This window comes from Wickerhamomyces anomalus, assembly GCF_001661255.1.
Source record: "Wickerhamomyces anomalus NRRL Y-366-8 unplaced genomic scaffold WICANscaffold_1, whole genome shotgun sequence".
NCBI classification, from domain to species: Eukaryota; Fungi; Ascomycota; class Saccharomycetes; order Phaffomycetales; family Wickerhamomycetaceae; genus Hansenula; species Hansenula anomala.
In genome coordinates this window covers 1012384-1030609 of record NW_017567110.1, presented here as the reverse complement: position 1 = coordinate 1030609, position 18226 = coordinate 1012384, and the positions used below count along the sequence as shown (strand labels likewise).

Genomic DNA, 18226 nt, shown 5'->3' with positions numbered 1-18226 from the left:
TCTCTATGGCCATTGTTGTTCTCTATGTCGTGGTGAAGGTTCCCAGCTGACAGTGGTTCTTGGATCTGGATCTCTTCTGTTTTGGGTTGCACCGTGTTTTTGTTTGCCAGCGCGTTTCTGTGGAAATTTGAAAACACTGAACAAGATCTGCCATACACCCGGACACCACCGCCCAACGTCAGATCTTGATTTCGCAGAAAAAAAAGTTGGGAGGTTCTTTAAAAATAAACATTTGATTTTAATACACCTGCTGTTTAAAGTCTCAACATACAAGTTTCAGCTTCAAAGCTTCACCAAATACTCATCAGCAAAGCGGGAGGCGTTTTCAAAAGGGCGCTAAATCACAGGCTACTGAATTCTCAGAAAAAAAATTCGTTGATTGGGAGCTAATAGTCATCAATTTCTTATTGTTTTTATTTTTGGCGGCTGAGGAGAGATTTCGTAACAACAAGATCAAAATCAGCTTAACGCCTATTTAGACCGCAGAACTGGGCTTTCCAAAGAAATTTTGAATCACTGAATCATATCAAGAACTGATCAGGGTCTTTCAATTCACTGGAAATATAAAGTTGTGAAAGCATTTTTTTTGCATCAGTTTGAGGCTCGAAAGTTCCTAAGTGTGTTTTGTGTTTTCTCATATTTCACTACCATTAAATACTCTTCATGATCATCATTGGATAATAGGTCAACAAACAATACAATATCTGATAAATAATTTCATTCACTCATTTAATTATCAACAAGAATTATTTATCAATATTTTTTACCATACTCAACACATTCAAGTTTCCCCAAAGCTAAGTTTCAAAACAAACATCAACAAGAGACGTTCAGCAAAATCTTACCTACTGAATGATGTCTAAATGGTCGGACGCTCAGGAGAACACTTCGGAACGAGGACCATCTTACACTGGTTTCACTATACCAGGTTCATTTGTTTCACCCTCAAAACAAAACCAAAGGGCACCATTGCATAGACATAACGTTTCAAATGGTTCAGCTTCTGGGCCTTCAAACAGTTATCATGCCTATAGAGACTTGACTTCAGCAAATACCAATGTCTCGAGCCCAAAGTCTATTCATACAAGGTCTGATAGCAATTCAATACAGAATAATGTGTCACCACTTATAAGGTCAAAATCTAAGAAGAGATCACAACCTACAAACTATTTGAAGCTAATACCACCTATGCCAGATCCACAGTTCCAGCAGCAACAACAACAGCAGCAGATAGGGTCATCATCACAAGCCACAAACAAAATTCATCTTCAACAACCTCATCATTATCATAACCAACATCCTCCTCCGCAGTTCAGTCTTCAACAAAGAAATACTGGGTCTTCAACTGCAGCTTCTTATTCAACCAAGGATAGTTCTTCATTAGCCAACTCCCCATATTATAATACTCCTCCAACAACAGTATCTACCAGAGGTTCCTCCTTGTGTGCTACTTGTCATAAACCTATAACCACCAAATCGGTCAAGGCTCTTGAAAAGAGATATCATACACAATGTTTCGGCTGTGCAGACTGTGGAACGCCAATTCTGTCAAAGTATTTTCCTTTTGAAAAAGAAGATGGTGAGAAAATACCTCTTTGTGAAGACCATTTTTACAAAAGACGAGGTCTTACATGTTGTGTCTGTGATAGTTATTTGAAAGGAACACACTTCACTGTATTTGGAAGAAAGTATGATGCTGAACATTTCTGTTGCAAAATATGTGCTAAAAAATTTGACACTGAGGAAGATTTTTTCAATCATGATAACAACATTTATTGTCATTATCATTTTTCCAAGTTTTTCATTGAACGTTGTGAGGGTTGTGAATTTGCAATTTTGAAACAATACGTTGAGATATTTCGAGGTGGTAGAAATCAAAAATGGCACGTTGAATGTTACATGATCCATAAATGCTGGAATGTATCCATATCCCCAGGCAGCATAGGAATTGCAGCTCCACCTATAATAGAACCTACCGAAGAAAATTTGAAGTTACCAGATATAAATCCAACTCCAGAAGAACTGATCGATATGGAAACAAAAGCTGGAGAGAAGATATCTGAAATTTGGAACACGTTATTCAAGTTTGAAGAAGATACAGCGACTTGTATCTCTGATATGTTACAGTTTGCAACTATTCATGATCAACGAAAGGGTTTGGTGGCTACTGTGCGTTTAATTTTGAAGATCGATGCACTTTTCAAAAGTATTGATAGTTTGCATCGCTTGGGAATCAATTCTCAAGTTAATCACAAAAATGTTAATACTGCAGCTGCTGTGGACGATGATGTTGTGGCTTTTCAAACGTTGAAGAAAGAGCCTAGGAATCTATCAGCCAAGATAATGATCTATTTGGCTATCTTGAGGAAAGCTAGTAAAGGTGTTTCTGATCCGAGTAACTCACAGGATCTGATTTTATCTGTCGTCACTGGTTTAGCTCATTATTTGAAATTATTGATAAGATATGGTTTATACAACTCGTTGCAATATAATAAATCATTCCATACTACAAACGCTCTGGATAAATTTTTGAGAGAAATAAGGGTACATGAAAATATCCCAAATGATCCTTTGGATTCATTAGATATCCCATTAGATGCTTCGGATCTTTGTGCTCATTGTCAAAAGAGTATAGAAAGTGCTTGCGTCCAATATCAAGATAAAAGGTGGCATGTTGAATGTTTACATTGTACCAAATGTAATAAAAACTTACAAGCTTATGATGGTGTTGCTGATGCTTGTTACAATTCTAAGACCAATTGGGTATTGTGTGCGCAATGTGCTATGGATGATCCAGATGCTAAAGGTGGATTTAGATCGGTCTCAAAGTTGTTGCAATTGGGTTACTTGCTGAAGATTGCAATTGTTCGTTCAAAAGCTGTAATGGACTATGAATTTAGCCACAGAAAGATCAATATTGTAAATGATCCTCAATCAGCTGAAAACCAGAACAATGAACAAAGCTATATGAAAACATTGAATGACATTAAAAGATTGAGATCCACCAGACAAAACACCAGAATCACCAATTTTGAACGAGAAAATGCAAGAAAATCAGTTGTTATTGAAACCACAGAGTTTAACTCGAATGATGATCTCCAAAAACCAAATCAGCTGAACAGTCAGTTTATGTCTAGTGAGGAAAATGTTACCAAACAAAAGATAACTGTTGAAGATGAACCTATGGGACCTTCATTGAGTAAGAAAAGTTTCAATAGAGCCACTACATTCATCAACAATCAAAAGGTGCTCACACTTGATGACATTCCAAGAATTGTTGCAGCTGAGCATGCAAGGGAACTGAGACCCAACACTTATAAGTTTCACAATCCACATCAAGAAAGTAACTTTTCAAAGGATATAAAGGCCAAGAGCAACTCATTACACCGGGGTGCCTCAAGTATTCAGCAATCATCTAATATTGAAGGCAATAAATCACCAGACTTGGATATCAAATATTATTCGCAACTTAGTGATCAAGAATATTTCATCATTACTCATATTGCTGATGTTGTTTTAGGTTTTGCATTGTCAAAAGATGGTGTGGGTAGGGACGTTGATGCCACAAAATTCATTGACCTGAAGAAAACACCGACATTCTGGGAGAAGCTTAGACAAATAGGTAATTCTGAAAAGAAAATTGGGGCATTATCTAAAGTTTTCGGTGCCGAGTTGAAAGATTTGACAGCAAAAGCAGGGATTGATTCATCTCAAAGTAATGGGCCTTCAAAGGTTCGTGTACCAATGTTGATTGATGATTTATTAGCTGCATTATATCAAAAAGATATGTCTGTTGAAGGTGTTTTCAGAAAAAATGGTAACATTAAAAGACTAAAAGAAATCACAAATGAGATTGACATCAATCCTTCTAAAGTTCCAGATTTGTTAAATGAAAATGCTGTTCAATTATCTGCACTTTTGAAGAAATTTTTAAGAGAATTACCAACCCCATTGTTGACTTTTAAGCTTTACGATTTATGGATTTTGACTCAAAAGGTGAAAGATGACGTGTTGAAACGTGTTTTGATTGAAATCAGCTATTCGTTGCTTCCAAAGGCTCACAGAGATTTGGCTGAGGTGCTTTTATTCTTCTTCATGTGGACTTCATCATTTTCGCATCTTGATGAGGAAAGTGGTTCTAAGATGGACATTCATAATTTGGCAACAGTTCTTTCACCAAACATTTTGTATGCAAAGCCAGCTGAGATTCCTCGCCCATCATCAAACGGTAAAGGTGTTGCTACAACTTATTATGACGCTTTCAGTGAAGGTGAGGGTGAAAATTACTATCTTGCTATTGAGGTGGTGAATTACTTGATTGAACACAATGAACAGCTAAGCATTGTTCCAAGCTATCTATTAGAAATTTATAAGTTGTGCAAATTTGAAAAAGTGGATCATCTGACTTCTAAGGATATATTCCTCAGAGTCGAATCTGTTTTGAAATCCAAACCAGAATTATTGGAAAGAATATTCAATGGAACTAATCCAGCATCTAATTCGGGGAAAGAGCAGGTAATTCAAGAATCAAATAACCAGCAGCCATTGGAAACTGCTATTGAAAACCTTTAATTTTATTTATTTTATTTTATCCAAATTTACAGAAACATTATGGACAATAGTTTTTTATTACCTGTTTTTATTTTTCTTATCATCACGTTGTTTATTTTTATCGTTCATTGATGGTGTACATTGTTTTTTACTCCTTCTGTCTTCAAACTATATCATCTAGTTCATATGATTTTTTGCCTTCAATTTTTATTACCAATTATTAATGTCTATATGTACCATATATTAAAGCTATAATGTTTCAATAAATATAATGACCCGTTATCAGAAGATTGAATGAAGATCATGTAATAAATAATTCATGAGTGATAAATAATTCATGAGCGATACATAGTATGGGATAAATTCTTGATTCAATTTCACCAACAATGTCTATATCTTTCCCGATTGATTATCAGTCTCACTCTTTCCAAAAAACCGTTCGTGCTCAGCAACTGCTGCTGCTGCTGCTGATTTCTCCTTTTGTGTTAAATAATAGTCACTGGCAAAAGCCACGACAAATGTTGAACAAGCGATGTAGAGTCTGGTCTTTCTGGGGACACTTAGATATCGACTCCATAAGCCATCAATGATCGGGTTTTTGAATGTCTTTCTTTGCGATGGTTTCTTAGCACTTGGACCTAGTGGTTTATGGAAAGTTTTTGGCTGATTCATAACGCTTTTTTGTGTCAAATTACAAAGGTTTAGTTGTTGATGTAGGGTTCTTGAAGCTTCAACAAAGTTCATGGTTCAAGAAATCGCGGTACACGCCACACCCTACAAAATTCTTGAAGTTTTATACTACCCAAACATCGAATTAAAACTTTCAACAAATACCTATACATCTCAAGAAAAAGATTTGATCGTTATCAAGTACGTCTTTCAGTGACCAGGTTTCATTAGTAACACTTCGCTGCTGGGAATTCCGCTGTTCTTGATATAAAGAAGTGAGAAAGACGTTAAAAAATTCATTACTTGGGACCAATCCTAATTCAGATTCTTGAGATTCAAAGACCCTTGAATCTTTCAGTTTGGAACTCACCTCCAGTTGCTTCTTCTGTGACTCTTCTATTTGAGCGGATACTTCAGCAGATAAAGATCTTGATTCTTGCAACTGATAGACTGAACTTAGACGTTGAATTATCTTGAATGATTGGTTATAGAACGGTGTGGTGTCATTGAGAACTGAGAGCCTCAATAATTGGAGATCCTCAAGGATGGAGTCAAAATATGAATGGATAATTTGCTTATATCCTCTTGGTAATATCTCTGGATCTGATATTGATATCAATAAGTTGGTGATGGCACTGATTATGAGGTGGTCTGAAATCTGGAGATAGTTATTTAAATGATCTTTTGGGGGATACATGTTTTTCAATTCACTATACCTTTTGAAGAAACTTTCTAGTACTGAAACCATTACCAACCAGATTGAAGAGTTTTGTGAAGTGAAATAGATCTTTTTATAAATCTCAAACCTACTCAGCACCAGAACAAAATGTAAATAACAACTTTGAAAATTGGAGACAATGTCGTTTCTTGGGTTCAAAAGACTAAAACTATGCGGTATTTGCAGACTGGTCAATTGCCTATCGATGATCACTAGGCTTTCAACATACTCAAGTGTGGTTTGTTTGGACACTAAAGGTATTTCGCTGCAAATTTTGGTGATTTTGGCAATATAAGTAATTATTGAATTGAAACTTGAAACTTCAGCAGATATGAAAGCTTTTAAAATATGAGAGCCGCCGATTTGAGCCTTTGGAAGGTTTTCTAATCTTATTAACGGTGGTATTTGAAATTTAAGGGAGTTCAAGGTATCATTCAAACAAATTATCCACCATATCTTTTGTGATGTTTCAACTTCAAGGCTATTTTGAGGGATTATCAGAGACTGCAATCCTAAAGTATATGCAATTGAAACCATTTCTGAATTAGTTGTGATGAGCAAGTTCTTTTTGTTAAATACTTTCAGATAATTTGAGCATAAAAGCAAAATCTGCAAATGAATCAACTTTGGGTTTTCCCTATATTTGACAATGTTGAGGCAATTCTTAGATATTTGAAATAATGTGTTTGATACATAAAGTGCATTTGTCCTCTTGATGTTGAGATGACTTTCAATGGAATCTTGAGGATAACTCAATACTGTTAAGGAGCAAACCATTGCAACTAAAGATAAACATTCCCAATCCTCCTGGGTCACCAGTGACTTTCCTTTATCCAACTTTTGTGAGTCAAAGCAATAATCCAAAGTTTTTGCATCTATCAAGTTCATTGGCGGGTTCAAATATAATTTGAAGAATTGTGCAATATTTGATAAAGCCAGGTTATCGGGAATCACTTGAACAAAATCGTCCCAATTATCCAATTTGTCAGGCTGTAAGAATTTGATGTTGATGCTTTTTGAATTTTCACTTGCATCATTTATGGAAACTTGATGTGGAATGGTTGATAAATACTCGAAGACGTTGTCATCTATGGCTAACTTCATTGATTTTTTTTGATCTAATGATTCAAGTTTTGTTTCTAAGGAAGTCAAACGACTTGTCAATAACGATATTTGGCTTCTCAATTGATAAACTTCATCATGTTCAGATTTTATTGGTTTAAATAGGCTGTTGGAACTATTATAACCTGGACTTGTTGAAGATCTATCCCACGGTCTGGGTATTTGGCTTATGCTGTTCTCTTTTGATGCTATATAAGGACTGGCGTCTGTTGATAGTTGTTGCATTCTTTGACCCAATGGTATCAAATTGTCCCTTGGGGCTTCAAATCCACCACTATTGATCTTGAAACTAGAAGTGTATGCCTGTAAAGAAGGAAGTTTGAAATCAGGAGAGTTCCCACTTGCTGTCGATGGTAAAACTCCAACTGGTGAACCATTGTTGTGTATTTGGTGTTGATTCATTGGTTTAATATTCACTGGTTCTCCTAACGACAATGAGATCTTTTTGATACGCTTTTTATGGTCTGGTGAAGGAGGGTTCGGTGGTGACGCTAAGCATTGATCTGTTCTATTGTGACGCTTACAAGCTCCGCATGGTGTCTGTGTATCACACTTGATCTTTTGTTTCTTACATGGCCCACAGTTGTATGATCTTCTTGGTCTTCTCTTGATGTGAACTGCTGTTTCTTCTGGTGATGATGATTTTGAGCTGTTCTCTTCCATAATGGTATCTTGATCCTTGGACACGGAGTTATGCTCAGTATTTGTTGTAGCTGATGCCTCCATCTTGTTGCTGAGTTGTTCCGTGTGTAGTTGGTGGATTCAAGGGTGATATATATGAAGATGGCAATTATGGAATCAGTAGGTGTAGCTACGCACACGGCGATCAGGCAGCTCTATAAATACAACCATCAGCAAACAGTAGATTCATCGATTACCTCTGTGGAATTACATGGAGTTGACAGCCATAGTTAAAATTTTATCAAATCAGCGAAATCCGGACGGCCTTATCTCTCGCTCTTATCAGTAGCCGTTTTGGGAAGCTGATTGTCAGTAAACCCGAGTTGATAGCTACAGGAAAAAACATACGCTTCAACAGGGAAACTTGTATTTACTATTGAGCACCTAGTAATCCAAGTCCTCAGAGTCCTTGGTCCCATTTGCTGACTCTAGTTTAGCCCTTTTGCTCTGTTCAGCAAACTCTTCTTCACTGGCTTTACGTTTTCTCTCCAATTCAACTCTTTCCTCCTCCTTTTTTTTCAACTCTTCCATCTCCCTCTCTTCTTGTTCTTTTTTGAACTTCTCCTGTCTTTCTTCTTCTTCCTGAGCACGTTGTAATTCCTCTTCTTGCTTCTTCTTATCAAATTCCTCCTTTAGTGAGGAATCAAACAGACCTTCTAAACCTGTGCTTTCATTAACTTGCTTGAATTTAAATAAATGCTTCTTTCTAGCTAATCTCAGTGCCTTCCATGAATTTAAATTCTTCACATTTTCATCAGTGGATGTCTTTATACTTTCTCTTAACCGTTCCAAATCTTTATCAATCGGTTCAGATTTTCCATTTGACTCATCTTTAGCTAATAAATCCAACCCAGTTGATGTTTTCCAATGTCTTGAAATCTGAGGTGTACCATATTCATGAAAGTTTTTACTTTTAAACTGACCAATTTTCTCAAGTTGATTGTAAAACTCCTCGTCGACTTTGAAATCGTCATAAACGTTCACATAATCACTAAATTGTGACAATTTCAGAGTCAAGAATGCTTGATCTGATAAAGCAAACTGTTGATTAACAAAAAAAAATCTCTTATCAGTGGATTGGAATATGTACTGTATATCTTTCTTCAGAGACAACAGGGATCCTAACTTCAACATTCTGGAAAATCTCTTGAGCTTATGGTTTGCAAATTTTGGTCCTGATTGAATCTCTGGAGAATCAGATAAATTTATAACCCAACAAGCATAAAAATACAATTGCGATAAAACAGCCCTTCTCAAATATTTATCCTTCCTTAACTGTTCATTAAATCTTTCTTCATTTTTGAAAAAGCTTGGGCTGAATTCTCTGCTTGCATAAAACTCTCGAAGTTCTTCTTTCTTAGATTCTGTCAGGCTAGCTTTTGTATAGTATTCAATGCTATTGTCATGGTTTTCTTTTTCCTTCGATTTAACACCTTCAAATGGGCCGCCGTGTTGTTCTTTTTCAATCTCGTAAATCAAATTGAAAGACTCCTCAACATTGTGCATAAAATCTTGAATATCTCTTTCGGAGACCATCTCTTTGATAGGATTTGCTAGCACATGTTGTAGTTTCCAAAATGTTGCATATTTTGAGCGTCTGTAATTTGATCTTGGTATTTCTAGTTCATTTGAACGTTCTTCATTAAATTCAAATCTTCTATTGATCATAGATCTGTCACTTATTGCAAACACCTTAGAGCTCAATGATAAGACCCGAGCTCTTAAAATATCTCTATTAGGTTCATTACTATTCTCTAATTGTTTCAGTTTTAGGTTTAATGCCACCATAAAGTTCGTTCCAGGAAATTTATTAGCTTGTAAAACTTCACCATCCTTCACACCTTTTATCAAATCAACTCTTAATTCGAAAAAATTCCAGAATTTTAGTAGCCATACAACTGAAGATTCTTTAATTATAAGACAGATCAACAAAAGAGGTAAGTTGAAACGTGACTGATTGTTTTCTTTGAAGTAGAAAGTTAAATCCACTAAAGTTGCAATTTGTTTCAAGTTTTGATCATTTTCAGAAGTCTTGAGATCAATGAAATTTGCTAAAACTCTGCTTGTTGATAATTCCAGTATGGTATCTTTTTCTGTCTTTATGGAGTCTATTATCTTGTTGTCATTGAACTTGGAAAAATCTGTAATTTGGTCATTAATTAAATCAAAATCGTTTTCCCCTTCGACAAAGTCATTGACATAGTTTTCGATCAGGTCTGAAACCTCGTAAATTTGGTCCTCTAGACTGCCGCTACCTTCCTCCATTCTGTTTGTGATAGATTCAATATCAGTGGTAACTAACTTGTTTTGATAAACCACTGCACTCAAAACTTTCGTGAACAAAATGTGTTCACCGAAAAAAAGAAAAAAAAATCGCGAAATGAAGTTGGGTGGCGCCCGTTCACAGATGACAGATTCCACCAGTGCTACGTCGAAAAACTCCAAACAATAAATAAATAAATTGAAAGTTGGTTGTCTATGTATAAGATGTGATGTATAATGGCTCAAAAGGTATTCCTTTTTTTAACTTTTAGTGAAACATTTCCGTTCAATTGATCTTTCTGCATTCAAAATGTGTTGCATCAATTTCAGCAGGTAGTGAGCAAAAATAGTTCTATATACATTTGTTAATAAACTGGTTCCTATCGTTTCAATTCCGTGTAAAACTTACGAATCCTTGCATTTGTTTGAAAAGTGAAACACCATCGACTTCAATGTTCAGGCATCTAATGTTTAGTTAGTAATTACTTGATCATTATCTTGAGTGTTAAAACTACTCACGTTTGGCCACCATTTTCATTTTGTCTGCAAATAACACTTCTCTTTGTACCTTTTTCACTATTGAATTATATGTTAGTTCTCCTAGTCATTTCAATGAACAATTTTCGAAGACATACCCATCAATTAAATACAATGATTGGGGGCTCTGCGACACAAACCCGTCAATTTTGGTCTTTAATTGGTCTTTATTCAATTGCTCTCCTGGTTGCAAAGTGGACTGTTGGGCTTCGACTTTTTTCTCTGATCCTATCCAAGACATTGTTTATAGTTTTGTTATCTTTACTTCTTCTCTGAGTTCTTTTTAGTGTTGAGCTGGTCTTCGAGGCCTTCTTTTCGATTGCTGAAAGTTCGCGAAGCAGTGGGGCTCGAAACCACAGATTTTTTAGCTAGTGGAAAAATTCGTATGTACCTGAAGACTCAAGAGCCTTCTATCAATGAAGGTCAAATAGGGATCTTATAAGAGCGCAGGAACTTAAAACAGAATGGGCTTCTAAATCTGGATACGTTTGATTCCCAAACTCACCGGTTGGGTTTTCTTCATATACTTTTCTTAAAACAATTTGCATTTTGAGGATAGCCAAGGGTTGAAATCAAAACAACAACAACTATTAATATTTTCAATCGTAACCATCATGATCCATTCATCATTTGTTTTGGCTGCTTTAGATTATCTTTATTGATGATTCAGATTTTGAGTCTTCGATGTCTCCCAATTGAGCAAAATTATCGCATGGTTTACATGATTACACGAACAATCAACTCAAAGGTCTCATTGTGCCAAAAAAAAACACCTAAATAACGATCAATGGTCGTTTTCCCTTCTTGTCCTGATGATTTCTGCCCCCATAATATCAAAACATCATCATGTTACTCAAATACACCTTATTTGTTTGCTTTCTATCCCAGTATGTTCATTGTCATGATCTTTTAAAGCGTTCTGGTAAAGACGGTACATCAGGTGTTGATATTTACAATAAAGATTCCTTCATAGGTATAAAAGTCAATGTTGGCACCCCACCTCAAGAGGTTGAGTTGTTGTTGGACACTGGAAGCTCTTCTTCTTGGGTCGTGAGCTCTGATAATCCATATTGTTCAGACCCTATTGCTACTGGTATGTTGAAAGATAGTGATATATTTGTTGATATTGGTGGGAAATTACAATCCAAAGCTCCTGTCAAATCTAATTCTCAACCATGTTACAAGTATGGTGTTTTTGACAAAAATTTATCTAGCACTTATAATGAAAGTGAAGATAAGTTTTTTGTAAAATATTTTGATGGAACCACTGTTGATGGTGCTTGGAGTAGTGATTCATTCAGCATTGGTGATGAATACAACTTGACTGGATTTGATTTTGGTATTGGGTCGAGCTCTAATAGTTCTGTCGGGTTGTTAGGGTTGGGTATTCCTGAATTCAAGGTCACTGAAGAGGGATCTATTGAGTATCAACGTGACAATATTGTAATGAAATTGTTCAAAGATGGGTACATCAGTAGAAAACTTTTCAGTATATGGCTAAATCATAAAGATACCGATGGTGGAAAAATTTTGTTTGGTGCTGTGGACTATGCAAAGCTTCAACCTCCGTTAGTCACAATGAAGATGGTTAATACTGAAAGGATTGGAGCTCCTGTCCGCAGGTATGAACTCATGTTGACTGATGTAAGCTTTCAAGATGGTGAGAATTCTGATGAGGTCTCACTGTTCCAAGAGAGTGAAACTTATAATGATAGTTATACAGGTGCCCTTGTTGATTCTGGTTCGATGTTCAATTATTTACCCGAGGAGTTGTTCAACATTTTGATTGATCAATTCAGCTATCTCAAAATCGAAGCCAATGACCAATACCTTGTTGAGTGTGTGGATGAAAAGGATGATGATGACAAGAAGTTGTCTTTTAAATTTAGTTCTACCAAGTTTAATGTTCCATTCAAAAACTTTTTGTTACCAAAACCTTCATCCTACAACAAATATTTGAGTGATTCCAAATTAGCAGATGGTAAAGAATATTGCTTGCTAAACATATTGCCTCAATATTCCAATTATACCATATTTGGTCAATCCTTTATACGATCAATATATACAGTTTTCGATATGGATAAGATGGAGATCTCCATGGCCCCTGTTGTCTATACAGATAAAAGTGAGATTGAAATGGTGACTATAGAGAACCCATTCAATAGTACTAAGGATGGCGATGTGGCGGAGGAGTTGAAACTGGACTTTTACGATCCACAAACTGACTTTGTTGAGGATATCAGTAATGGATACTATAAAAAGTTGAATGGGGCCGGTGAGAGTCAGTATTCAAGCTGTTGCTACATAGCCAAATTGATCACACAACTCGCGGTTGTGCTTACTATTCTTTTTTAGCTTTGATGGTATAATTGTGTAATCATTAACCTTCATTAACCGGTTTCATAAGTGTAGCTCAATCAATCCATTCCAGTGTATTCAACCGATCCTGTTTACAATTATAGTGTGGTGTCTGGATGTTGTTCTCGTAAATTAAGGTTTCAGGGTCTTTTTTGTTGTACGTCATTTCATAATAATTGAGCGTCGATCGAAAACGTGAATGGAAAGTGTAAAACTCATACACTTGTTCTTTGATGATCATTCACAGTTATTGTGTGGTAATTGGAGAGTGTGATTGGTTCAGCTGCGCACACGGTTAAAACGTTTGTCAATAAACCGACAATTGATGACCTGAGTGACACTTCAACAGCACGAAGATCTCAGAAAGAAAGTTGTGATAAGCCTGATTCTACGAGATCTCCTTTGTATCAAAGTTCTGATGACAACAGAGAAAAGCTTACGCCCTGGATGCTGACAAGCACGCAGGGAAAAAACATGATGGTACAAACCTCAAACTAGGTAATATTAATTAATTACTACATTGCATTTCTTAATTAATTACAGTGGATCTTGGAAGGTGGACCGTGGTCTACTAATTAATTGATTATTGCCCACTGGATCTCTTCGAGCATGATCACTTAATTGGGATACTTTACTATAAATATCAGAGCTTTATTCCTTGAGTTCTCCTTATAATTAAATTGAACTTCAACAATCATCAGAGAACTACTCCCAAATGCAGTTGTCTACTTTAATTGCGTTATCAACATTATTACTTCCATCAATTGCTGATCCTGTGTTCGGTAATGGTTTTACAAGATTGGATTTTCAAGTTGACACCAAAGATGCTGAGCTTGATTCATCTCATGGCAAAAGATTATTAAGGAAGAGAGACGATGAAACTAATGCTTCACCAATCATTTTACAAGATTTGCTCAACTTTTTCAGAGTCAATGTTTCTTTTGGTTCTCCAGAGCAAAATTGTTCTTTAGCTATAGGTACTGGTACATCAGATACATGGGTTTTTGCAAAAGGTAATCCTTATTGCAAACGTTCTACTTATTCAAAGAAACGTTCATTTTTGGGTGAACCTATTGTTAACAAAGCCATTAGTGATTCTGCAACTGGAACTTCCTCGGTGCCATACTCATCTGCAACAGCTGATTGTGAACAATTTGGTACATTTGATAAAGATCTTTCAAACACTTACAACTCTAATGATACAAAATTTCAGGTTAATTACTCTGATTATACTTTTGCAATTGGTGAATGGGGTACAGATACCTTCAAACTTGGTGACTATGAGCTAAAAAACTATTCATTTGGATTAGCAACCGCTGCAAATGCAGAGTCGGGTGTATTGGGTCTTGGTTTTGAAGATGCTGAAAATACAAACAGAGGGAATGCTGATCCTGAGAGAAACTACACTTATTCTAATTTCCCAAGTAGATTAAAGGAAGATGGTTACATCAAAAAGAAGGCTTTCTCGCTATTTTTGGATTCTTACAACTCAACTACTGGTTCAATCTTATTTGGTGGTATTGATCATGCAAAATACTCTGGGTCTTTGGTAACACTACCTATTGTTGATCCATATGAAGAATATGGAGTCAATTTCACATACTTTGCTGTTACTGTTTCAGGTGTTGGTACTGATGTTAATGGAAATGAAACTACTTTTTCATCAAATAAATACCCAGCTTTCATTGATGCAGGAACAACTTTAACTTACCTACCATCAAGATTCATTGATGATCTTGCTGATTCGTTCAATGCAACCTATTCGTATATTTATGGTGCTTATGTGATGACATGTCCATCTTTAGAAGAGTCTTTATCACAATTCTTAGTGATAGATTTATCAGGTCATAAGATTCGTGTTCCATTATACCAATTAATCAGATATAAGAATTCATATTCACGTTGTGCCTTGGGTATTTATGACTCTTTTGATGGTACAATTACACTCGGTGCTAGTTTCTTGAGATCTGCTTACACTGTTTTTGACTTAGAAGATCGTGAAGTTTCATTTGCACAAGCTAAATACACTAGTGATGAAAATATTGAGGTCATTGAGAGCACTATTCCTTCTGCTACAAAGGCACCAGATTATTCAAGTACTTGGTGTACCTATGAGTATGCAACCACCACGGAAAATATTTTCTCAGATGAAGATGATGGAACTACAGCAGTTGATGTCTTTGGTTACACAGGTGGTACTTTGGATGGCTCTTTATCGGTTCGTGAACCTTCAACTACCACAAGAGGCTATTCAAGTTTTTCAAGAACACTTTATGGCTCTTCAGTTACAAGCTCTGCGCGTATAAGTTCTGGGCGTACTAGTGCTTCAGAAACTACCCCAGTTTCAATTGGCAGATCAACTGTCAGAGCTGAAGGAAGTGCTTCAGCAGACTCAGCAGCTACTACACCAAGGAATGCAGCTGGACGTGACTTTGCTCCCTTAGCCTCCTCCATCTTTTTTTTCATTGCTGGTTTATTGATGGTTTGAAACTTTTTGATAATTTTTTGAATTGCAACTATTCACATCCATTGTTCAGTTCTTCTAGCTTTGTCTAGCCTAGTTTTCCTAAATCAAATTTTATGAGTTATTTTAATGATATGAGCTTCTTTTTTGTCAAGCCTTTTACTAATATTTTTAATTATGAATCAAAGCTTATTGCAATCAAATTCAAATGTTTGTAGTTAGACATAAACGACACACATTAAGCCTTAAGATGTTCAGTGAAAAACGGACCAGAGAGAAAAAGGTAAAAATCACAGTCATTTGCTTTGTGATTTAGCTACTTTTCAATAAAGCATTACCGACTAATACTTTCTGACTACCATTTTAAAACCTTTTATATAGTTTCTGGTTGTAGCTGATTGTGATTATGTCATGAATTTCGCGGCGATTATGGAAAATTACAAATCAACGTCAAGTTTCGAAACTAAGATCCCTTCTAATTATTTAAAGAATCAGAACTCAGAAGTTGACTTTAGGGGTTATATTTGATTAGAGAGCGTATTCAGGCTACATTGGATTGAAGAATATCAATAGTTCAACCTGTTTAATTTAGACTCATCGGTCCTGGAACACTCAATAATTACATTTCATCAGAGTTGTCTCTGATTTCTTACCACAAATGGAGAGGTATGTATAAGGCATTTCTCAGCAAGTATCTGTTTTGGATTACATTTGGCTAACTGTTCAATAGCAGACAAGCAGGCTCGTTTGTCATATTTCGGTTTGGTGAAGATAATTCAGAGAATGTCATTCTGAATCTTCCTAGTATTTTGCTTTCAAATGGTAATCAAACCTCTAGAGGAGATCCTTCACAAGCTTCAAACCAACCGGCAGCAAGTGACAACGCACAAGAAAACAACCAATCAAGTAATAATGAAACAAGTAACAGACCTAATGATACTACTGATGTGGGTTCAAATGAAGAAAATGAAGGTTCAACTGAAGAGCATATTCAACGAAACATGTTGGTTTCTGTCAGCTACGTTTATTCTGGTGATGGTACTAGAGCTGGTAATGGCGGCAATGCTGATCAAAATGGACAAAGAGAAAATAATAGAACCGGTTCAGTTCTACTTAATGTTCCAAATATCCCATCAAATAGATCAGAGTCTCAGCTAAACGCACTTATTGAATTTGCTGCATCCATTGCTTTGAGCGCACTGGCTGCTAATATAAGAAGAAACCGTGGTATTAAGAAGGAAACTTTTGAAAAATTTCCTATCAAGTCAAAGAGTGATGTCAAAGATTCAACATGTTCAGTATGTTTTGAAGAGTATGAGGAGCAAACGAAAACCCAAAAAGATCAAGAAGATTTGTACGGTAAGGAAGAGGAAGAAAAGGATGATTTACCTAACGCTCAGAGAAAAAGAAAGCGCAGAGCGAGTGATGAAGGGTCTGAAAATGGTGGTTCGTCACCCCGTAAAAGCAGAAGAACAGAAAGTGTCAGTCATCCAAATAGTAGCAATGGTGGTGCTTCTACTAGTGAATCTCAAGAAGCAGATCAACAAACAAGGAACTCCGAAGAAGAATTCACTCATATTCCAGTTGAACTACCTTGCAAACATGTATTTGGGCGTAACTGCCTTTACGAGTGGTTGAAGTCGAACTCAACATGTCCATTGTGTCGTCAACAAGTTGTTGAAAATTCTGACGCTTCAAATTCTCCACCAGAAAGAATAAACATACCCAATATCACATCTTTATTAAATCCATCATCAAGAGACAACCCAATGGTGATAGTGTTGGATAGAGCAACTAATACATTGACTACAAGAAACAGCAATTCCACCCCTGGCATCAATAATAATACACCAGAAGCCAACATTGCAACCTCATTGGTATCAGCATTGACAGAACCAACGGGTATACCAATTTCAGGATCATCACCTCCAAGACGAGATCCATTGAGTGCAGGTGTCCTTGGAGGATTGAACCGTGGAAGTTACGGTTTTCCAGGGTTATTTTCATCAGGAGTTGCGAGCAGACGAACAAGGTCTGGGGTTGAAACTGTCAACTTAGATAATGATAATAGAGAAACTTTTGATAATAATTTTTATGATGAATCCAGACGCTTAATTGAAGAGAGATTAAGGGCAAGAAATCTCAGAAACGAACCGTCAGAGCAGAGCCATAATAATGGATCAGAATCAAATGGATCTAATGGTCATGATGATTCACAAGATAGTTGAATTGTGAATCTTATTGAATTTGATACCCCCACTTCCCCATAGCATATTTTTTATAAAAATTTCATCTATACTTTTTTTTCACTTTTATCAGAGATTGGGCGTTGAACTTTTTTTTATTTACACATCTTTTTTTAAGATAGAAAGCACTTAGAATCATTAATTAGGAATGTGAGTTTAACTCTTTGCTTTTGGTTTGAAGATTATTTGTTTGCATTGTCTTTTGTAATTGGGTTTTCATGGGATGGTCTATTATTTGAGTTTTATGTATCGTTCATTAATTAAATGGTTAACTTTTTTTTGAATTATTTCTGTCTCTATTACATTATATTGTCTGCTTTTTAATATGAAATGAGACGAAGCTGTAGGTCCGAATTAATATGGCATTCAGTATTTGGTGATATCAAGAACACTCAAGCAGTTATTCGATCTTTTCAGTTGATTTTTCACGCTAAGTCATCATACATGATATAAACGTTGTTATTGGTCTCTTTTCTTCTTAGTCTCTATTTTGTTATTCTCTCCTGTGGACAGAAGGCATCGTTGATATAAATGACAAACGTACAAGTACGTCGTTAATGATTTTCTGTCATATTTCCCGTGTCAACATTGCCGGCTGAAAAAAATTGGGGTAATTAG

At 36.0% G+C, this 18226-nt stretch overlaps 6 protein-coding genes across 6 annotated transcripts; 3 read left to right on the top strand and 3 right to left on the bottom strand.

Moving 5' to 3' along the window:
- Positions 1-1440: 1440 nt before the first annotated feature.
- On the top strand, positions 1441-4455 carry LRG1 (GTPase-activating protein LRG1; the record flags this gene model as incomplete). Its single annotated transcript, XM_019180831.1, has 2 exons — positions 1441-4228; positions 4271-4455. Coding segments are annotated over 2 exons (2973 nt in total), but the record flags the coding sequence as incomplete, so codon positions are not given.
- A 919-nt stretch (positions 4456-5374) lies between these two features.
- Positions 5375-7786, bottom strand: WICANDRAFT_76194 (uncharacterized protein; the record flags this gene model as incomplete). Its single annotated transcript, XM_019184339.1, has 1 exon — positions 5375-7786. One exon carries the CDS (start codon positions 7784-7786, stop codon positions 5375-5377), a length of 2412 nt encoding a protein of 803 aa, XP_019041220.1.
- A 339-nt stretch (positions 7787-8125) lies between these two features.
- Positions 8126-10006, bottom strand: HPR1 (Hpr1p; the record flags this gene model as incomplete). The annotated part of the gene is made up of 1 exon (XM_019182933.1): positions 8126-10006. One exon carries the CDS (start codon positions 10004-10006, stop codon positions 8126-8128), a length of 1881 nt encoding a protein of 626 aa, XP_019041219.1.
- A 289-nt stretch (positions 10007-10295) lies between these two features.
- On the bottom strand, positions 10296-10709 carry WICANDRAFT_16381 (uncharacterized protein; the record flags this gene model as incomplete). Its single annotated transcript, XM_019180690.1, has 4 exons — positions 10296-10355; positions 10413-10467; positions 10523-10579; positions 10639-10709. Coding segments are annotated over 4 exons (243 nt in total), but the record flags the coding sequence as incomplete, so codon positions are not given.
- A 785-nt stretch (positions 10710-11494) lies between these two features.
- Positions 11495-15044, top strand: WICANDRAFT_15464 (pepsin-like aspartic protease; the record flags this gene model as incomplete). The annotated part of the gene is made up of 2 exons (XM_019180646.1): positions 11495-11633; positions 14038-15044. Coding segments are annotated over 2 exons (1146 nt in total), but the record flags the coding sequence as incomplete, so codon positions are not given.
- An 835-nt stretch (positions 15045-15879) lies between these two features.
- On the top strand, positions 15880-17722 carry SAN1 (ubiquitin-protein ligase SAN1). Its single transcript, XM_019186092.1, has 2 exons — positions 15880-16028; positions 16093-17722. Exons 1-2 carry the CDS (start codon positions 16021-16023, stop codon positions 17588-17590), a joined length of 1506 nt encoding a protein of 501 aa, XP_019041216.1. The 5' UTR covers positions 15880-16020; the 3' UTR covers positions 17591-17722.
- The last annotated feature ends 504 nt before the right edge of the window (positions 17723-18226 follow it).